General features: G+C 41.8%; 2 protein-coding genes across 2 annotated transcripts; one reads left to right on the top strand and one right to left on the bottom strand.

The window, feature by feature from the left end:
* Positions 1–436: 436 nt before the first annotated feature.
* mrpl46 (mitochondrial ribosomal protein L46) lies at positions 437–9,804 on the bottom strand. The gene is made up of 4 exons (XM_034184471.1): positions 9,514–9,804; positions 5,231–5,420; positions 4,924–5,094; positions 437–865 (listed from the first exon to the last, which is right to left on the bottom strand). Exons 1-4 carry the CDS (start codon positions 9,787–9,789, stop codon positions 618–620), a joined length of 885 nt encoding a protein of 294 aa, XP_034040362.1. The 5' UTR covers positions 9,790–9,804; the 3' UTR covers positions 437–617.
* A 428-nt stretch (positions 9,805–10,232) lies between these two features.
* Positions 10,233–20,819, top strand: mrps11 (mitochondrial ribosomal protein S11). Its single transcript, XM_034184479.1, has 6 exons — positions 10,233–10,397; positions 10,699–10,791; positions 14,661–14,759; positions 17,562–17,691; positions 20,275–20,340; positions 20,657–20,819. Exons 1-6 carry the CDS (start codon positions 10,309–10,311, stop codon positions 20,762–20,764), a joined length of 585 nt encoding a protein of 194 aa, XP_034040370.1. The 5' UTR covers positions 10,233–10,308; the 3' UTR covers positions 20,765–20,819.
* The last annotated feature ends 2,478 nt before the right edge of the window (positions 20,820–23,297 follow it).

Below are 23,297 nucleotides of genomic sequence, written 5' to 3'. Positions count from 1 at the left end.
TCATTCAGAATATTCTGCATTTTGCAAATTCACATTAAGACAACACATCTGAACATGGCCATTTAATACAGTCAGTCTCACAGGCAGCATGGTGGCTCAGCGTTTGTTCACGTGTCTCAAAGCCTTTGATTCCACCCATGCCTAATTCCTTTCTTTGTGGAGTTTTCAAGTTGTCCTCATGTCTGCATGAGTTTCCTCCCACCATCACATCTGCTCCTTTCTGCCCCTGATCACAGACGCTGCGTCTCCGCATGGATACTGTACTATGGCTGCTACTGCCTCGAGTGGCTAGACTGGGTCTAACTATAATGAGATGGGTTAAATGCAGAGGACACTGAAGACCCATGTTTTCATAGACTTCATGGTTCATGATGTGTAAAATACAGGAGGGTTTTTGTTGTTGTTGCAGCCCTCAGTAAAACGTCACACTTCAGAGTGACATTTATGGTTTGTCACTGGTCAAACACATCATGTCACACAAATACTTCCAGGCAAAATGAAAACCACTGCACTGTGAGGACAGTATTTATACATGGAAACACATCGACATGTTTTCAGAGTAACCACAGCAAGACAGGAACAATATTCTTTAAATCAGTTCCATGTGCAAAACGGCGTTACACACTGATGATAAAAGGCTTCACTTTCTTCAGGTACTCCGGTTTTAAATAGTGCTCCAGTTCACTTTTCTTTAGCCACAGTGAAGCAGCATTTGGAGCCGCAGATGGACCCCCGTCTGACACGATGGCTTTGAAGAAGAACACCTTCACTCCCGCTGAGCTCTCTGTCCGAACTGCTTGGGGCAGTTTGTACTTGTACACACCACAGGGGGCGCTGCCGAGGAAAGTGGCCTTAAAATCAGCATCTGTGGGAGAAGAAACGACCCTGTTAACTTCATTGAGAACCTTATTATAATAAGTGTTTGACTGCAGTGAGTGAGTTTTGCTTTCTATGTTTGTCTCTGCTGCAAAAAAAGAACAAAAACAAAGTTTTATTCACTTTTAAATTATGAGATAAATCACATGTCCAATCATTCCAATTATTTAATAAAAAAAATCATCTCTGAGAATCTTTGAATAACAAAATAATCTGCCTTAATATTAACTTTAAACTGAAGAAGTGCCTGAAACTTTATTTAAATTTTGAAACACTCGAGTCCACTGCATGAAAAAAAAATTCTAATAGTTGTGATGTCAAAATTATTAATTTTATGCCTTACAGATCAAAATGATTCATTTTATGCCTTATAGATAGAAATGGACTGCATTGTGCTTTTCCATCTGCATCAGACGCTCAAAGCGCTTTACAATAATGCCTCACATTCACCCCGATGTGAGGGTGCTGCCATACAAGGTACTCACTACACACCGGGAGCAACTAGGGGATTAAAGACCTTACCCAAGGGCCCTTAGTGATTTTCCGGTCAGGCTGGAATTTGAACCAAGGATCCTCTGGTCTCAAGCCCAATGCTAAACCACTAGACCATCACCTCCCATAGCCTGCCTTAAACTTGACAGCTGCACTGATAAACAAGCCGTCTCTGCCTTATCATCCTCCTTTTTTCCTCCCTAGCAGAAACTGTGATAAAAACATTCTTCACTGAGAGTTTTTCGTGAGAAAGCTAAGACAGTTTTAATTGCTGGCAAATGTATTCATGTGTATGTGACTGTTGCTGTGCAACCCCGGCCTGGCTAGTGTACAAAAGGGCACTCGCACAAGCTGCCTTTCACACACTTATTCAAAATCCTGCTGGATTCATTTTGACTTTGGGTGTGTCTTCAAAGCATGTATTTTTGACAGTCAATTTCCGACTTTATTTCCAGAAACAGCCTCAGACAGCTTGGTTTAAAATAATTTTTTGCCTCCACATAGTTTTTATTGTTTGATATTTTCAGAGACACAACATCAACAAAAACACAGCTATGTATTATGGCCCATTTACATATAACACGATTGAAGCAGACTAGCCCACGAAGGAGGAATTGCATGCCATTTGTGAAAAATTGCAGCCGCCTCCAACGCCTCCAGGTGACACACACGAACATCCAACACCGCTCAGTTGGCACTTAGAAAATGTGTGGCCATTCACACTGTCAGCATGAAAACAGTAAAGTGGACATAAGAGCGCACTGCTTCATTCATGTCATGACTGTACATCTATGACCATGGGTCATCTACAGAGGAACAGACGGTTCATACTTGTATGGTCCGCTCAATAAAATGCAGTGTCTTTTTAAATGGTGTGCAGTTTTATTTTTTCCTCCATAGCAGAGGTGCGATGTGGTGCAACACCTTCCAGCTGTTTTTTTTTCTTTCCTCCACAACAGCAGCAATTATGGTGCTTTTCTCTTTTTGTTATGTTTATCTCCCTGATTTTAGGCATTTTACGCTCTGGTTACAGGACAGTGATGATAGTGAAGTGGTAGTTTCCATCTGTTAATCAAAGCTTTGGTAAATTGCAGGTTCAAATCCCGTGGATGGCATGTATTTTATTTACTTTTTTTTTTCCCCACAGCAGCTGCGCGATGTCGTTCCATACTCTCCAGCTGCTCGCACTGTATTCCCGCTGCGACGGTTTTGTGCTTGCACCATGATTCCTACTTATTCGTGCTATGTGTGAATGGGCCCTAATCTATAATCACTATGACAAATTAAAGGCCTGGAATTTATTTTACTATAAAGACGAATCGACCATGCAGTCAACTACGTTCCAACGTTTACAAAGCCCTTTGTTGTGATTGGTCAGAATCACAAATGATTTTGACCAATCACAGCAGAGACCACCTCCAACACCTAAAGTCAGCATCTCCCACTTCCTGTAACTCCACGTGTGCACAGTAGCGCCTTGCAGTCGTCAGTGGGGCAGCAGGTGCTAACATGGACTACAACAGCGAGGAATACATGAAAGCAGTGTCACATGGGACTGTTGACTGAAGCAAAGATGTCGCTGGTATCAGGAACTGTTTGTTCGTGTGATTGACAGATGAAGAATGATTAGAGAAATTATATAGAATGTTTTCTTTCATCTCCATAATATTGCAAAGATTCAACTTGTTCTGTTCTATGACGAGTTCAGAGCAGAGTGAGGTGATGATCATTTGTCCGAGACAACAGCAACTTTAACAGTGGATTCATTCATTATAGTAACAAAGCAAAATGACTGACCGTGAGCTCACACGGTCAGTCATTAGAGTGCAATGACTGGCACTGTCAGGCAATCAGAGTGCTTTCTATCACCTCTATAATACTGGGAGGATTCCACCTGTTCATTCTGCAGCTGATGCAGAAACACTGATTCATGTCTTTGTCTCTTCCAGACTGGATTACTGTAATGTCCTGTAATAATAATAACAACAACAAAAGTCGTAGGGCTGAAAAAATTAGTCGAGTAACTCTAATTCGATTACAAAAAATGTTCGAGCCAAAATTCTGTGCCTTGAAGCTTCGTTTACCGCTGTAGTACATATGCCAGGCCTGTGTGTGGCGCTGTAACGTCCCCAGAAAAACACACACACAAGAAGAATAGAACATGCGCAGACGTGTGCACAGGCCGCGTAAGCGCTAATCAAATAGCACAAAAGCTACAGCTTTCCAGCGCGACACAGAGTGAAATAAAGTCTTTTAGGAGAAAGACGGTCCACGCTGATCATCTGAAATAGCTTACTGTGCATTAAAAGCGAAGCAGTGTGTTTGTCTTTTTTTTTTTTTAAGCACAGTTTCGTCTGCTGCCGGTTCTCCGCTTTACGTGGGGAGTGGCTATTCGCCCGGCGGCCGGCTGCCGTCTCTCTGTGCCCAGAGCGAGCGGCTCAGCACAGGGCGAGTCACAGATCCGTCTCCAGACACACTGACAAACAGTTTCTGAAAGAAGATCCTCCCGGCAGAACACCACTCTTTCTTGTGTGTTTTGCTCCAACTCACACTGAATGTTTTGCTTTTTAATTTTTGCTTTTTTTGGGAAACACACAATGCTTCACAAACACGGTCACTTAAATAAAAAAAAATAATAAAAAAAAACCTGATTGCAGGGCTTCCACGTTCAACCTCCAGCTGAAATGCATCTGCTGAATTGCAGAGAAAGAGGGATAAAAAAAATTCCCGTAGGGACCCAGTCCACCAGCCTTAAAAAAAAAAAAAAAAAAAACTTAAAAATGGTTAAATTTTACAAGCTGGGGAAAACAACAACAAAAAAAAAAACAAAGCCACATCCCATCACTATTTCAGCAAAATGTCAAGACTTTGGCCCATCTTTGGCTGAGCCGGGAAAAATCCAAAACTTGTATTGATGTGAAAAAATAATTACCCAGGAAAACAGAAAGGGGCAGACTAAATTTGGCAATCTCCATGATGACGCAGCGACCTTGTGCCATTGCTTAGGGAGAGCCCTGGACTGTTTGTTTTAAAACGCAAAAGTACTTTTTATCCGATTAATCGCCAGAATAATATCGATAGAATACGTGATTACTAAAATAAATCAATAGCTGCAGCCCTAAATAACAGAATATAAAAATAACTATTCAGAGAAACCTCTAAATTTGTGATGGTTTTTTCCCCTCCAAATTAAAACATGAATGGTTCAAACCAACTTGAGATGAAGAACTAAATGCTGAATGTGTATTTTTTGAGTTTTTTCTTCTGCACCGTGTGTCATTTTACTCTCTGACATTGTCAGCTTCAGTTTGCTGTTGGGCTGGACACCTCGCTGTGACTAACAGAAATTTGTCACAGTCCCCCATGGTCAAACTTAAACCAAATTCAACATTGACCAGTGTGCAGGAGCGGATCAGCACAGCATGCGCTCAGGGGCACGGCTCAAGTGACTGCATGCTGATTTACTCGACACGAGTTGATGAAAACCTTCAAAGCGAAGGGTATTTCTAGGGAATCTAAACTACAGCTTGGCGTGAATAATGACCGCCGTGTCACCTGAAATGGAGGCGAGCGCTCTCTCAGCCGTCTGCCGCAGGGTTTCTCCTTCCTGCCACTGCGCCTGAGGCAGCAGCCACAGCTTCCCTGGACCGAGCTGCTGCTCCGCCACAAGAACCAAGGAGTCGGCTAGACAGCGTTCCACAGAAGTCCGATCCTCATCTACATCAGCTGAACAAGACAGCAGACTGTCAGCTGCAGTGTCACAGCCATGCTGGGAACACTACAGGTACAGACGTCCCAGCGGACCTGGAACTGCTACCTCTTCTTTACATTCATAGAGTTTGAAAGAAAAACAAGTACAAACCTCTGGTTCTTGGTGCTGGATGGAAGTCCTTCAGCTTCTGATCCCAGGAGTCTTCCAGGTCCTGAGCCAGTATAATCTCCCGGTTGTCATCCTCGTCACCATAGTTGCCCGACTGCTCACGGCTCACTCTCTCTGCATCCTGCAGCACCCGCAGCTCATGGTCAGACAGCGTGCTCTTTTCCAGTTCCATCTGAAATCAATCACACGGCTCCTCACAGATCTGTTCTAACTGGAAACTGTGACATCATCCAGTCAGGGATTATATCAGACAAACATCAGATAGGACCATAAGGGCTGAAAACATCATGTCATCGTCTGAAGACAAGACGATTTACTGCGTGGAATCTGTCCAAGAGACACAATCAGACTCCTAACAACAGGGCAACGGCAGCAAGGTTTCATCACTGTCAGCACTGCCAAATGGACTGAAATACACATGGGAAAGGGGAAATGCATTCTGGGAAATGTGTTGGGATTTCGGTTATTGGCAGTTATTGGCTGACGACCTTAGCGACGGAAAAGACACTGAAGCAGTGATTTGTGATTCACTTCACCATTTCAGAGCTCCAGACTAACGTTTTTGTTGTTTTTTCAGAGAACTGTAGACACTCACTGAAAATTTTAGGAGCACGTGTAGAAAACGTAGGGATGCAAATCTTCAATCAACCACAGTAGGGTAGCGCAGTCTCGTATGAACCCTGTGTGATGTCACAGGATTTGACCACTTATGGGGACAGCTGCTCCCGTTGCACAATATATACACAACATCACTTCATATGGGAAAATGGTGTACCGTTTTATTTTCGGCTGCAATCACTGAATCAGTCACAACTACTGTTTTTTTTTTCAGTTCCTAGTGGTGAAGGGAAGACGAGACAAATGTGAGAGGTTGTGTCGGTAAGTGTTAGCTTACACAGCTAACCAGAGTAGCTCCGTTCTCTCACCGGCACAACTGCCTCGACACGTTTTAGCTCCAGGTCATAAACAAACCGCAATACATGTCCACTTTCCACCGCATTGTCTCTTTGAATTTTCACTTTGTTTACGTGTAATTTGCCCAAAAAACCTCAGAGAAAAGTGCCGTGTTTCTGTCCTCCGAAGTAGAGAAATAACCTCATATTTTACCCGTTTCGTGCCCGCCCTCAAACGAGACTGCTCTGCCCAATTATTCACATTTCCCCACTTTAAGTGTCTTACTTTATGACCAAAGCATTTATCAGTAACTCCCTCAGAGCTCTGGAGGAAATACTGTTTTCTTGTGATGGCAATTAATATATATGTGGAAAAAACCACAACACTGAAAAATAAGAAACTGGCACTGAGTGTTCTCCTGATATTAGTATTATTATATCTAAACAGTTACATGGTTCAACCTCGGTTGTTTGATATCTTAAGAGAAGTTGCTGTGCATATTTTGATGCAGATTATTCTTTAATGAGTTGTTATTAAACAATGGCTTTACTAAAGGCAAAAACAAAAAATTAAATTCCTTCATGTTCTTATTTCAGAGGATAATTTAAACAAAAATCCCCTGCTTCAATATCTTGGTTTAAACACAAGGATGTGTGTCATTATAGAGGCGCTGTACATGTTTCACCGTGGGTAAACAGCATTGAAGTTTTGGGTAGATGTTACTGATGCCATGCAGTGCAGCATGATGGCGCTATAAGCTCCTCTTACAGACCACAGAAACCTGCAGGAAGTGGTGGATTCTACATACCATTTATCCCACGTGTACATAAAATCCTTTTCTATTCACTGCAGGGCGGTATATACAGTAGTATTCAGAATAACAGTAGTGCTATGTGACTAAAAAGATTAATGCAGGTTTTGAGTATATTTCTTATTGTTACATGGGAAACAAGGTACCAGTAGATTCAGTAGAGTCTCACAAATCCAACAAAACCAAGCATTCATGATATGAACACTCTTAAGGCTATGAAATTGGGCTAAACTACGCTAACAGTGTCTTGAACGTCCCATTTTTTCCTCAGGCTTTCAAAGAGAATAGCATGTTCAACAGGTGCTAGCTTCATCCTTAAATAGGGGACACCTGACTCACACCTTGTTTGTTCCACAAAACTGATGAACTCACTGACTGAATGCCACACTACTATTATTGTGAACACCCCCTTTTCTACTTTTTTTTTACTAATAGCCCAGTTTCATAGCCTTAAGAGTGCCTCTGCCTTTAACCTTCAAGTCCCTACTCACCAGACGGTGAATTCCTCAAAACTATATTGGATTCTGGATCTATTGGACTGCTATTGGATTAACCATGGAATTGATCAACTGGTCTCTGAACGCTACTGACACCATTTTTTCTACAAGGTCAGGACCGGGGGATCCTACCTGCCCAGATGGAACGTATCCTGCGGGCTATGTCCTCGACTCCTGGGGGTCTTGGCATGTTGCATGCTTGGTGCCTTTCTCCGTGGAGGACGTCGAGGATTTATTCATCTTTGGTCTCATGGTAGTGGGGCTGGCACTTTTTGGTTTATGTGCTGCCCTGATCTACCAGAAAATTGGCAAGACGGCAGCATCAAGAACCACGGGCCCTCGTTTGGCTGTCATGAGTAACGAGGTTGGCAAGGCAGTGCATTCTCAGACTGCGATGACTACTGAACTCAGACGCAAAGTGGATGACACCCTGGAGCTGATGTGTGCCTTGCAGTTGAAGCTGAAGGTTTCGGAGGCCGGCGAATATTCTTAATTCATAATTGGGAATCAATCAATCAATCAATCAAGTTTTATTTCTATAGCACTTTACAACAGTTTTCACTGAACCAAAGTGCTTTCCAATAGCACCAGCTAGAGATAAAATAAAAAGAAAAGTACGAAAAACACAATAAAACACAATAAGAGCATCCAAAATAGAATAAAAATAGACAAAAAAGTGTCAAAGCAATTATGTGCAAAAAGCTGCCCTGAACAAGTATGTTTTAACTTAGCTTTAAACAGAGGCAAGCTATTAATGGACCTCAGTTCAGGAGGTAATGCATTCCACAACTTAGGACCTGCTGCAAAAGAACGCTCACCCCATTGTTTGGACCTGGACCTGGGAACCTCAAGAAAGTTTTGGTCAGCAGACCGAAGTGCTCTGACAGGGTTGTGTGTTTTTAACAGGTCACATAAATAAGAAGGTGCAATGCCATTTACAGCTTTAAAAACAAACATTAACAGTTTAAAATCAACTCTAAAACGGACTGGAAGCCAGTGCAGGGAGTAAAGTACAGGAGTGATGTGGCTGTGCTTCCTGGTATTGGTCAACAGGCGAGCAGCAGCATTCTGGACCAGTTGGAGTTGGTTTAGAGAGCCTTGAGTGATACCAACATAAAGTGCATTGCAATAGTCAATCCGGGAGCTGATAAAAGCATGCATAGCCTTTTCAAGGTCCTTTTGGCTTAGAAAGGGTTTGACTTTTGCCAGGAGTCTCAGCTGGAAAAAACTGGCTCTTACCACACTGTCAATTTGTTTCTCAAATTTTAAACAGTCGTCAAACCGCACACCAAGGTTCCTTACCACAGCCCTACGATAAGGAGCCAGGGAGCCAAGATCTGGATCAGAGTTAGTTTTAGCTCCAAACAGAATACACTCTGTTTTGGCTTCATTAAGGTGCAGAAAATTCTGAGCCAGCCAATATTCCCATAATTGGGAATATTCCTAATTCACAATTGGTTTTGGTTTCGAGTGAAGCTTCGAAAAGTATTTTTCACTGTTATGAGCCATAATCAAGGTCAAATTGCCCACTGTTTTTTCTCCTGAGGAATGTGGCCTTGGTGAGATATTCGGCTCTTCATATCTCAACCCACATAGACAATATCCATGGTAACAGACAGACTTCTGAAGCAATCAATTGGGAAAACGGACTGTTCAAGTTTTAGTGCACATAACAATGTCAAATGTATATGTATTGTCTTAATTTCTGATGTGTGCCATTATTACGGTGAACAAGTAATAACTGTGGATTAATTGCGGTTTGTCTGTGGTATGTGAGTGTGCAAATCCCGTTGTCATGACACTGATAAATAAAGCTATCTATCTATTCTCCACCTGCGTTCGCATGGAGATGACCATTCAGTGCTTTATGTACCGCCTCTGGCGGTCAGGAAGGATGAAATATAACTCTTTTTGCTGGACAGGAACCTGATGCATTGACTTTTTTTTGTTAGACACCAACCTGATGATGCATCGACTCTTTGTTAGACACTAACCTGATGCATGGACTCATTTTGTGAGACACCAACCTGATGATGCATGGACTCTTATTGATGGACACTAACCTGGCGCATTAGACGATTAAAACGCTCCTCCACATCATTTAATTCTGCTGAAATCACCGGAAGTCTCTGCAAACAAACCGCAGCCATCAAACTCCAAGGCGAACCCGTTCTCTGCTTTACACTTTGGGTATGTGAAGTAGACTGACAACTCGAGGTGCTGGACAACGGACGAAAAGCCACATTTTCTGTGGCTGTTCTCCAAAAAACGTGCATAAGCTGTCGAAGGCGGCGACACACCATTCCTCTACACGGCGCAGCCATTTTATTGTGCTGCATTCGTGTATGTGGAAGACTTGGAAATGAAATATCGATTGTGATTAAACGTGTTTACAGCACCAGAAAGCAAAAGAAAGATTGCATATTTATTGAGAGTTTTATTCTTTAAAATAGTTTTTCCCGATTAAAGTCTCTGTATCCCACGTAATTTATTTTATGTCTAGCACAGAGTTTACGAGGATTAGAGAAGAACATGAAGTAGTCTTGCCTCTACCCACAATGCTCTGCAAAAAAAAGAGTAGTCCATTCGGGGGAAAGTGTGCTAGAGTTAAAGTTGCATAATTCTTAATACTTTTTGCGGTTTCTGTTTTTATTTTTTGTTTTGTTTTGTTTTAGTAAATACATGCTGCATTAATTGTAAAAAAAAAAAGAAGTAAAGACTATATTTGCAGGTGGTAGCTATTTTGTTGTGACAGTATCACCCCTAAAATAAGCCCGGTTGGTTTCATCCAGAATTCAATGTCACGTTTGATCCTTTGATATTTACAGCAGAAACTCTGCTTTAATAAGACATTAAACATGTTTAAATTAAATAGTTTGTTGGTTAATTGTAGGAACAATGTTTGTCGAAAGCTGTTCGTCTCCATGAACACAAAAGAAAGCTTCCTGTAAGTGTTTTATGGCCAACGATCGGTAGCATGTAAGCTAACATTAGCTAAGTTAATGTGGAATGAATTTGTTATTCTGATTTATAATAAAGTTATCATTTTTTGATGTACATGAATAAGTATGACACGTACATTTATTTTAAACGCTGCTGTGTTTTGCTCGAGGTCACGTTGGATTTGAACAAGTGAAATATTTCAGAGAAATTTTATTCTGCTTCTGTGCAGTTAAATTGGAATCACTGATTAAACACATGGAGAGTCATTTATGAAATTTGACATTGATATTTGTTTGTGTGCACAGACGTGGAAACTGTGAACCGACTCAGACCTTCTGTTTTTCTGCTGTCAGACTGGAGGAAGCTGCAGAATCCACAAAATCCACCACCGACTTCAGGTCAGACTTTAGACTTAAGGTCAGAGTTTAGACTTCAGATCAGACTTTCAGCTTCAGGTCAGACTTGAGACGAGATCAGACTTTAGGCTTTACATCAGACCTGCATTGAAATAAATGCAGTCAGATCTTTGGACCAAAAAATGACTTATATTTACACATAAGATCCTTCTGAATGTAGTAAAGTAAATCTGTAAGCCCAGATCTGTCATTCAACGGAGAAATCTTCATTTAAAAATGACAAATTTACAGCTAAAATTTAGCCCTCCGCAAAACTCATCACATCCGGGACGCTACCGAGACGTCAGGGAAAAGGCCCTATCCCAGCATGCATTGTGTGCGCCAACTGTAATTTGTGGATTTACGTCAGTTTGCATCTGCATCTTTTTCTTGTCTTATACGGAAGGATCTACTTTTTTTAAAACTTCATATTGTCTTGCGGCACGTTTGGTGAGTACACATTTCTTTTATTTGTGCTTGAAAATTATTTGGGGGGGGACTTTTTCATACGCCCATTTGACTGAGTGGTGTCGCATTGAAAATCTACTGTCTTTAGCCTCCGGTGTTACCGTCGCGGGGTACGGAGGCGGGACCCGCAAAGAATCCAAGTCATTAAAAAGATATAAACCTCTCTCAGCGGCCGCGGAGCTCTGCGGCTCCGATTACCGAGACGTGCAGCGCTGCGGAAAGTCTGTCCTTGCAGCAACAGGTGTCACCGGCCGCTCTGCATCAAAACAGTGAGCGTAGTCTCTGGACTTTTTCCAAGTTGGCTGCACCTCCATTCAGTAGACAGGGACGTGGTGCCAGCTGCACAGCAGACACGGGCGATGTGAGTGGACTGCTTCGGCATTTACCGAGCACGCAGACTCAGTAAGTGCAGCGGTGTCGCCGCTGATTTGAGCATGCAGAGCTGTATCTCACATTCATTGCTGCTTACTTTTGGATGCTGAAACCAGGATGTGTATAACAGTAACATTACTAACAGATAAAATCAATTTCAATGCGGGATCGGACTGAAGGCGGGAGCGTTCCGTCTTCTGCAGGACGTCACTGCAATGACCCGGATGTACAAACAGTTTTTGCTGAGGGCCAAATTTTAGCTGCAAATTTGTCATTTTTAAATGAAGATTTCTTTGCTGAATTACAAATTTGGGCTTGCAGATTTACTTTACTGCATTCATAAGGGTCTTATAAATACATATCAGCTATTTCTTTCTGAGATCTGACCACATTTATTTCAATGCAGGTCTACTTTAAGCTTCAGATCAGACTTTAGACTTGAGGTCAGACTTTAGACTTGAGGTCAGACCTTTGACTTCAGAACAAACTTTAGACTTCAGATCATACTTTATGCTTGAGGTCAGACTTTAGACTTCAGATCAGACTTTAGACTTGAGGTCAGACCTTTGACTTCAGATCAGACTTTATGCTTGAGGTCAGACTTTATGCTTGAGGTCAGACTTTATGCTTGAGGTCAGACTTTGGACTTCAGGTCAGACTTTAGGCTTTAGGTCAGGCTTTAGGCTTCAGGTCAGGCTTTAGCCTTCAGATCAGACATTAGGCTTTACATCAGGCTTTAGCCTTCAGATCAGACTAGACTTTAGATTAGACTTTAGACTTGAGGTCAGACCGTTGACTTCAGATCAAACTTTAGACTTCAGATCAGACTTTATGCTTGAGGTCAGACTTTAGACTTTAGATCAGACTTTATGCTTGAGGTCAGACTTTATGCTTGAGGTCAGACTTTTGACTTCAGGTCAGACTTTAGGCTTTAGGTCAGACGTTAGGCTTTAGGTCAGGCTTTAGGCTTCAGATCAGACATTGGCTTTAGGTCAAGACATTAGGCTTCAGATCAGACTTTAGACTTGAGGTCAGACTTTTTACTTCAGATCAGACTAGACTTTAGACTTGAAGTCAGACTTTAGACTTCAGGTCAGACTTTATGCTTGAGGTCAGACTTTAGACAAGATCAGATTTTAGGCTTTACATCAGTCTTTAAGCTTCAGATCAGACTTTAGACTTTAGATCAGACTTTAGACTTGAGGTCAGACCTTTGACTTCAGATCAAACTTTAGATTTCAGATCAGACTTTATGCTTGAGGTCAGACTTTAGACTTCAGGTCAGACTTTGGATTTCAGGTCAGACTTTAGGCTTCAGGTCAGACTTTAGGCTTCAGGTCAGACTTTAGGCTTCAGCTCAGACATTAGCTTTAGGTCAAGACATTAGGCTTTACATCAGTCTTTAGGCTTCAGATCAGACTAGACTTTAGATCAGACTTTAGACTTAAGGTCAGACTTTTTACTTCAGATCAGACTTTAGACTTCAGGTCACACTTAAGATCAGACTTTAGTCTTCAGGTCAGACTTTAGACTTCAGGTTTCAGTTCAAGCTTCAGGTCAGACTTTAGGCTTTAGGTCAGTCTTTAGGCTTCAGATCAGACTTTAGACTTGAGGTCAGACTTTAGACTTGAGGTCAGACTAGACTTCAGATCACACTTAAGATTAGACTTTAGACTTCAGGTCAGACTTTAGACTTCAGTTCAGGCTTCAGGTCAGACTTTAGGCATTAGGTCAGTCTTTAGGCTTCAGATCAGACTTTAAATTATAGCTCAGACTTTAGACTTCAGGGCAGACTTTAGGGCCCGGTATCATCTTTTAGTTTACTAAACTTATTTAGTTGACTACGGTTAGTTGTCCAACATTATCTGACTAATCACCGTTTCACATCGATGGCTAAACTTGTAGATGAGCTCTTCTTACATTTGTTGACGGTTTTCATGGGCATAATGGCCTTGTGTATGCCATTGCCAAGAGACGGCTCCAATGTGCCACAGTTTTTAATTCCGGGTTAGTTGTTGTCATGAACTATCCAGCCTTTGTTTCGTTAACTGGTTTTATTAACATTTACGGACACATGCGAACTGCAGAACGACGTGCCTAGCAGTTCTACACTTTCATCAAGCCTTTTTGTGCACAGAGTGCTACTCAACGTAACACCAACGCCCGGTGGCTAATGTGTGAATGGTCACAAACACATCATGACAGTCGTCGACTGCTACGGCCAAAACCGGAGGAAGTTCTCGTTTTGAAGGAATACAAGCGACGTAGAGGTGCTCTTTAGTGTTCCATCAAGTGGAGGTACATGATAGCCGCAATTTTTTTGAGGTAAAACACTGAAGTTTTGTTGACTAAAATAAGATTAGCCGCCTCTCTACCAGGCTAAAAACTTTAGTCCGGTAACACAAAACTTTAGCTGACTAATCGCTTTGTGCAATGACTACCGTCAAAAAAAATTGTCAACTAAGTGAGTTTATTCGACTAAATAAGATTAGACTGCTTAATGAAACCGGGCCTAGGCTTCAGCTCAGACTTTAGACTTCATGTCAGACTTTAGGCTTCAGGGCAGAGTTCAGGCTTGAGGACAGACTTCATGCTTCTGGGCAGACTTCATGCTTCTGGGCAGACTTCATGCTTCTGGGCAGACTTCAGGCTTCAGGGCAGACTTTAGATGTCAGGCCAGACTTTAGATTTGAGGTCAGACTTTAGACTTCAGATCAGACTTTCGACTTCAGGGCAGACGTTATACTTCAGGGCAGACTTTAGGCTTCAAGTCAGACAACTTCAGATCACACTTTAGACTTCAGGTCAGACTTTATACCTGAGGTCAGACTTTAGGCTTTAGGTCAGACATTAGGCTTTATGTCACTCTTTAGGCTTCAGATCAGACTTTAGACTTCAGGTCAGACTTTATACTTGAGGTCAGACTTTAGACCTCAGGTCAGACTTCCGACTTGTGGTTGTACCTTTTTACATTTCTTGTGCAGTTTTCCTGCCGACACTGGAGTTATTGTAGATCTACTTGAATCCTTCAGCTATTTGCCACCGCTGCCTGGTCAGGATAGTCCGCTGAGGTGGTCTGGAAAAAAGTTTGAGGAGTTACCGATTGCTCACATTAGAGCCACATACAACAAGTAAGTGAAGAGTGCGACCGGTGTTAAATTCTCAAAATAATGTTGTTCTGTCTGCACACAGTGCGCCTCACAAAACCCCCCCCCCAAAAAAAACAATTTCATACATTTCTCTTAAATTTGTGGCTCGGTTCAAAACCCAGCCAGACAGGAAAATCATCTAAGGGCCCTTGGGCAAGGTCTTTAATCCCCTAGTTGCTCCCGGTGTGTCGTGAGCGCCTGGCATGCCAACACCCTGACATCGGTGTGTTAGTGTGTCTGGGTGAATGAGAGGCATAATTGTAAAGTGCTTTGAGCTTCTGATGCAGATAGAAAAGCGCTATATAAATGTAGTCCATTTACAATGCCTTGCAAAAGTATTCAGCCCCTAGGTAATTTCATGCATTTTAAGGGGAGGTGATGGTCTAGTGGTTAAGGTGTTGGGCTTGAGACCAGAAGATCCTCAGTTCAAATCCCAGCCTGACTGGAAAATCTCGGTGTGTAGTGAGCGCCTTGTATGGCAGTACCCTGACATCGGGGTGAATGTGAGGCATAATTGTTGATACAGATGGAAAAGCACTATATAAATGCAGTCCATTTACCATTTAATTTGTTTATGGCGTTTCAAATACAAAAAGTAAGTCAGACTTCACAATATAAAAATTTCTAAAATTATCTTCCGTCGACTCAAACTGAAAACAAATCTCTACAACTTGATATAAATTAATTAAAACAAACAGTATGGCACTCTATGATAAATCTGTGTGGAGTAGATAGTTCTCAAAAACTGAGTGACTGTGCAAGAAGGGAAACAGGAAAGCCACCAAGACACCCAGACAACCCAGAAAAAGTTTTAGGCTTCTGTGGCTGTGATTGAAGAAATTGTGCACAGTGCAGATTTTGTATCTCCAGTTATACAGCTTCATGATGAAGTGGTATAGAGGAGCATCTTCTTTCATTAAAACATTAAATCTAGGCTTGCATCTCAGATGTATATTCTGGCAAATTGTAGGTGAACTTTCAGGTCTTCTTTTTAAGAAAATCCTCCTCTGCTCCACTTCATCATGAAGCTGTATAACTGGGGATATAAAATCCAAATTTGCACTGTGCACAATTTCTCCAATCACAGCCACAGAAGCCTAAAACTTTTTCTGGGTTGTCTGGGTGTCTTGGTGGCTTTCCTCACTGTTTCCCTTCTTGCACAGTCACTTAGTTTTTCAGAACTGTCTACTCCATACAGATTTACCATAGAGTGCCATACTGGTTGTATTTCTTCAAAACTGATGTAAATAAAGTTCATGACATATTCAGTGACTTGGAAATGTTCATGTATCTATCCCCTGACTTGTCTGAAGAAAACTGGCAAGAAAACTGATTATTTGCAGGTATTATACCAAAGGGGCCCATTAATTATGCAACCCATCATGGATGAGATTTATTTATTGTTATTGTCATTACAAGTGCAACAACAACGAGATTATGTCCACACTCAAATTGCCACAGACAAAATACAGCAATTAATCCACAATTATTACTTGTTTACAGTAATAATGGCACACATCAGAATTAAGCCAACACATATACATTTGACATTGTTTATGTGCACTAAACTTGAAATAGTCCGTTTTCTGAATTGAGGTGATGTGAGTGTGTGGTAGCCGCAGCAACAGGAGTTGCGCTGCCGCTAGCTTGGGGGGAACGGTGACCTGCCGCAGCTAAAACTGCGCAGCCCCCGGAGGGGAAAAGGGGTGGCGTGAGTGGTGGCCGGGATAGGGTGTGTGATGGGGGCAGGAGGGGAGGTAGGGGGGAGGTGGAGCATGCTTTAGTCTTTGTCCACGTGTGAGTCAGTATCTGTCCTTGTGTGCTGGAGTTGGAGAGATAAGAAGGCAAACAATGTTCCCCAAGGCCGTAGAGATTCTTCTGGAGGAAAACAATGGGGCATTTTGTCCTTCAGAGGCTGATAAGCCTGCCATGTTTGTGGTTGAGCAGTGAAAACACTTTTACAGCTTCACATGAACAAACCAGATCCCAATATATAAATTTTCCTGGTCTCTGAAATCTTTCACCTTCCCCTGGAAGGTGTGCATTTGCTTCAAGATGTTATCCAATTTGCGTCTGAGTTCAAGGGTTAACGCAGTCTGAGAACGCATCGCCTTGCCCAATTCATTAATCATGACAAACAAGTGAGGGGTCGTGGTTTGGCAGCAGCCATCTTGTCAATTTTCCGGTAGGTCGGGGCAGCACATAGGCCAGTAGGTACCAGCCCTCCTACTATGAAACCAAATATGAATAAATCCTCGACGTCCTCCACAGAGAATGGCGCGAAGCATGCGACATGCCACATCTCCCAGGCGTCGAGAACATAGCCTGCAGGGTAGATTTCATCTGGGCATGCAGGGTCCCCCGGCCCTGATCTTGTAGAAAAAATGGTGTCAATAGCGTTCAGAGACCAGCTGATCAATTCCATGATTAATCCAATATAGTCTGAAGAATTCAGTCTGGTGAAGTAGGGACTTTGAAGGTTGGAGCAGAGATAGAGAGGAGGGGATGCGACCGCCGAATACTTTGGCAGGGCACTGTACCATTTAAGGAGGCAGAACTGGGGTCATGTTTTGTTTTTTTCTTTTTTTCTTTTTTCCAGTTCCCTTTGTAAACAGAACTCGACCCATTTAAAGTGTGGAGAGCGGTAGACGTTTTTTCTGCTGTTTTACTAAATTTAATTTAAAGGAGTGTCTTTCTGCTTTTGGATTCTTGGCTTTGCAGAAAACATGCTGTTTTCTCAAACTCTTGTTGATTTTTGAATGTCTTGTTGCTGTTGTTGATCAGTACTCTCATTAATGTGAGGGACATCGACGGTAAAACACTGGTCAAGACATCCTGTGGAGCTGAAGGATTCAAGAACATCAAGAAGTCCACACCCATCGCTGCTCAGACCACCGGCATCTCTGCAGCCACTGTAAGAAAACTCAAAAACACCCACTGGAAAATCACTAAGTTCACGGATTATCGCCTCATTTCTGCTTAAACTTGCACTCCAGTCATCATCTATCTCAGCGACAGATATCTGAAGCTTTTGTACAACAATCAGTTCCACATAAATTCAGCATTATTTCATCATAAAAGACAGAGGAAGCGATCAGAGCACTGCGGCTACATGAGCTGCTATTTGATGCGTTCACTGCATGTCGGTCTTTTCAAAGCGTCGCTGAGTATCGCCTCGTTTCAGCTTATAATGGCTTAGTTTCTGCTTAAAACTGACTTCAGAATGATTTAAGAGGTTTTACTTTGTCATGTTATGGTTAATAATCCCATTAATCCATTTGATCGCTTTGGGTGAAGAGACTCTGTCTTAGATGAGTGAGCTTCAAAATGACACATGCGCAGTGGAGGCCGGGTGGATCAATTTTTAGAGGTGGACCGTTCGGCCTGCGACACCAGCATTCTGTGTTTCACAATGAGAATTGCACCCAGAGTAGACAAATATCAAGGGACTTCTTTAAAACACTGCGTTTAGGTGGTGTTATTATGTTTTGTTTTTTTGTCTTGGTGGATCATTAATGGGATTTATTGCCATTGCAGAGAGAATACTGAAGAGACGATGGATGCCTGAACACCGGCATGAATAAATGGAGTGCTGTCTCGAGGGACTTCTTTAAAAATGTTGCATTCTTCAGTAATTTCCTAAATAAGGAATTTAAGCATTTGGCAAACGTCATCTTTCATAAATAGAACATCTTATTGTCAGGCTGTGATGACGAATGTGACTGAAATGACGTGACAGGTCAGCTTAAGACTTTATATTTACTTACTTGGTGTGTGGATGGTTTTAATATTTGAAACATTTGGAACTGTAGTAATGGTCATTGTAGCACTTTTGCTACTGAGCCAGTCAATGAACAGCAGTGGGTTAGCGCTTCTCTTTTGTAATTGGTCCATTATTTTGGTACATCAGGTGTGGCTGAGAGCAACACAGTGCTTCTAAAAATACACAAGCACACTGTTTCACTTTAAATACACAATAGGCCTATTTCAGGTGATCAGTGTGGACCTTCTTTTTCTTAAAAGGCTTATTTTACTGTGTCCCAGTTTGGAAAGTTCTAGCTTTTGCTGTCTGCTACAGCACGCTTATTGTCTTCTCCGGTTGTCATGGAAGCATTACAAAATATACAGGTCAGGTACAGTATATGCAGTGTTTTCAGTGTCCTACAACTGACATGGAATGTTATTAGCACCCCGTCACGCCTTGACGATTTAGCCAGCGTATGCCGACTGCATTAAAAATACTGGTATACATCTAAGAAGTGATGGGTACGTTTTGTATAAGTTAACGGCATGTTGAAGCACATTGATAGATATAATAATGCGGTGAATATGTCAAAGATTTTGGGCATGCACAATGTTTTCGATGCATGTCAGCGTATGCCTGGTATGTCCCACAGACGTGGCCCGTAAATTGTGAGATTGTTGACACACGTTTCTTATAAATTACTCATAATTCGAAATATGTCCATTGATGCTGTCCATTCATTGGCTCAACAACTGAAGGCTGCAGTCCTCATGTGAACAGTTCAAACTGTTACAAATATTAAAACCATTCACACACTGAGTAAATATAAAGTCTTAATCTTACCTGTTCATTTCAGTCTGAAACATCACAGCATGAAAGCTTATCCACAAAGTGTCCTGATTTTGGAAAACAACATCTGAATACACTTTAGTTCCTTGTGGCTAAAGAAACATAGCATTTTAAAAGAAGTCCCTCTGTGTTTGTCTGCTTCTGGTGCATTTGTCAGGCTGAACCAGAGAACGCCGGCGCTTTGTGTCACAAGACAGTTACCTTGTAATAGTTGAATGAGTTACAGCGCCTCATTCATTCACGTCAGCGTTTACCACAGACATCAGCCGATTCTGCAGCATTCTGCACATGATGAAAATAAATCCAATGATCCACCAAGACTAAAATAAATGTTAAATTACTCAGTTTGGCCTCCGTGTGGAGAGGCTGCGTGACAGCGTACGCTTGCTCGTCAATATTTATGTGTTCAGCCTGCCAAACAAAAATGTTCTGATGGCGGTGGAAACAGGGCTGTCAGCATACGCTGGCTAAATCGTCATGGCGTGACAGCTGCATAAATTATTCAATGTATCACATTCTTTATCAGTCGGCATACACTGGCTAAACCATGATTCAAGGTGTGACAAGGCCCTAACCGGTTCGGGAACAATGTTTTCTTCTAACCAGTTTGGTAACATCAATTTTTGAGGTGGAACCCAAAACTGGAAACGTTAAAATACTGTTTTCTGTTTGAAACGAACCAGTTGGGGGGGAGAGAATTCTAGTTTAAAGCCCTGGTTCCATATGTGAACAGCTGTTTGCTAAGTCAGGTGTTTGATCCACATTTCACTCCAAACTGCTTTTAGCTTTTTTGGCAGACTTTAATGTTGCGTTTCACAGATGACACAAATGTTAGAGATGAGCCAATAAGGACTTGTTCCCAGAAAGCAACTTGGACATCACGTGTTTTCTGTTTGTGTGCAGAAAGCCGTGGCTAAAGGTCTGACGCACGTTCGTATTGTGGTCAAAGGTCTTGGACCTGGACGTCAGGTGAGCAGAAGTCCGTCCTCGTGAGTGTGCAGCTTCTGGAAAAGTATGAATCATAGATTTGAAAATGCTTTATTTAAATCATTCACTGCTTTGATTTTTTTTTTTTTTTTTTTTTTTTGCACAACTGAACCAGTTCAGGGTGGCACTTAATGGTTAGGTTTCTTGTCCTTTCTGTGTGGAATTTGCATGTTTTCCCCTGTTTACATGGGTTTAGAAAATGAACAGATGAACCAGCTCTGTCTAAACTGAACAAAACCAGACCTCATTCATGTTTAAAGACTGATGGTGTGTGGTTTTTTTTTCTCCTCTGTTTCAGTTTGCCATCAAAGGTTTGTCAATGGGCGGTCTTGATGTTGTGTCAATCACAGACAACACCGCTGTACCACACAATGGATGTCGTCCACGCAAAGTCAGAAGGGTGTGACGGCAGTCGACCGAAACCATGAAGAACCTGCTAAATAAAGTGTTTGTTTACTTTCCTTTATTGAGCCGTGGTTATTTATCAGCTCAGGTGTGGGAGTGTACAGTGGTGCCAAGCATCACCACATCCGCATTATGGAACCCCAGAGTCCTGGATGACAACCAACCACACATACTCCCCATCCCCATAGCTCTAAAGTAACCATCAGTCTGCTGCAGCCATGTGAAACGTGGGTGTGTCCGTAACCTCCAGCTGCTGGGGTCCTCAATACTGAGGCACCTGTGTACTGGGTTATGTCCAGACACACCACATGGACAAAATGTCATAGCTGACGTTCCCTCACAATGTCTGATCCTCTTCATCTTGGCCCACTCGTTTGACACAGTCATTCCAGCAGGACCATGGCTCCTCCAGAGATATGTGGAACCAAAGGCATTCGGGTATCCCCTGAGGACACTGGTTAGAGTCTCTCAGCCACACAGTAAGAGGAAGCATGAGTACCCCAAAGACTGACCTTTTCTCCTGTAAAAACGTAAGCGTCACAAAGTGTCATCACAGATCTGTAGGTTGATGACCCTGTGCTCGTAAGTGCAGACACAAAGCTTCAGAGTCGCTGTAAGAATGAGAACTGAAACAGCAACAATTTAATAAACATCAAGCATGGTTTTATTTCAGGCTTTGATTGTGGATGCAAAATCTCTACGCTCTGCACACAATATAAATGTCCTAACAAACAGATGTCTCATAAATTGAAATGGAGTTTTGACCACGATTACTTTTACCTTTGAACAAACCTCCAAAATGTTATCACCTCCTGATGTCAATTCAAGTGAAATTCCAACAGATTTTGAAGGAAATCCCTCTGGCTATTTTTCAGCTATATTGTACACACACACACATACCAGTGAAAGTAACACCCTGCTGTTGCTAGTGCAAAGGGAAATGAAACATTTTGAACTTATTTCTGTGCATTTGAAATACATAAATTTTACCAAGGGGGCAATACAATATATGTATTTGCACAGAACAGTATGCAGAATACATGGCATGGCCAGTCCCCTAAGCCTGCCCTCTGCATCTGAAGGCTTTTTTATGCTTCTAAAACACCTGGCAAAAATTATGTTATCACCGGCCTCGGAGGATGTTCATTCAGTTGTTTAATTTTGTAGAAAAAAAGCAGATCACAGACATGACACAAAACTAAAGTAATTTCAATGGCAACTTTCTGGCTTTAAGAAACACTATAAGAAATCAAGAAAAAAAGATTGTGGCAGTCAGTAACGGTTACTTTTTTAGACCAAGCAGAGGAAAAAAAATATGGAATCACTCAATTCTGAGGAAAAAATTATGGAATCACCCTGTAAATCGTCATCCCCCAAACTAACACCTGCATCATATCAGATCTGCTCGTTAGTCTGCATCTAAAAAGGAGTGAACACACCTTGGAGAGCTGTTGCACCAAGTGGACTGACATGAATCATGGCTCCAACATGAGAGATGTCAATTGAAACAAAGGAGAGGATTATCAAACTCTTAAAAGAGAGTAAATCATCACGCAATGTTGCAAAAGATGTTGGTTGTTGACAGTCAGCTGTGTCTAAACTCTGGACCAAATACAAACATGGGAAGGTTGTTAAAGGCAAACATACTGGTAGACCAAGGAAGACAAAGCGTCAAGACAGAAAACTTAAAGCAGTATGTCTCAAAAATCGAAAAATGTACAACAAAACAAATGAACGAATGGGAGGAAACTGGAGTCAACGTCTGTGACCGAACTGTAAGAAACCACCTAAAGGACATGGGATTTACATACAGAAAAGTTAAACGAAAGGCATCATTAACACCTAAACAGAAAAAAAAGGTTACAATGGGCTAAGGAAAAGCAATTGTGGACTGTGGATGACTGGATGAAAGTCATATTCAGTGATGAATCTCGAATCTGCATTGGGCAAGGTGATGATGCTGGAACTTTTGTTTGGTGCCTTTCCAATGAGATTTATAAAGATGACTGCCTGAAGTGAACATGTAAATTTCCACAGTCATTGATGATATGGGGCTGCATGTCAGGTAAAGGCACTGGGGACATGGCTGTCATTACATCATCAATAAATGCACAAGTTTATGTTGATATTTTGGACAATTGAGAGGATGTTTGGGGATGATGAAATCATTTTTCAAGATGATAATGCATCTTGCCATAGAGCAAAAACTGCAAAAACATTCCTTGCAAAAAGACACATAGGGTCAATGTCATGGCATAGGGTCAATGTCAATGAGCAGATCTGATTTGATGCAGGTGTTAATTGGGGATGAAAATTTACAGGGTGATTCCATCATTTCTTCCTCAGAATTGAGTGATTCCATATTTTTTTCCTCTGCTTGGTATAAAAAAGTAACCGTTACTGACTGCCACAATCTTTTTTTCTTGATTTCTTATAGTGTTTCTTAAAGCCAGAAAGTTGCCATTTGAAATGACTTTAGTTTTGTGTCATGTCTGTGATCTGCTTTTTTTCTACAAAATTAAACAACTGAATGA

Source organism: Thalassophryne amazonica, chromosome 2 (assembly GCF_902500255.1).
Source record: "Thalassophryne amazonica chromosome 2, fThaAma1.1, whole genome shotgun sequence".
Taxonomy (NCBI): Eukaryota; Metazoa; Chordata; class Actinopteri; order Batrachoidiformes; family Batrachoididae; genus Thalassophryne; species Thalassophryne amazonica.
The sequence above is the reverse complement of the archived record's forward strand: the minus strand, read 5'-3'. Positions and strand labels throughout refer to the sequence as shown.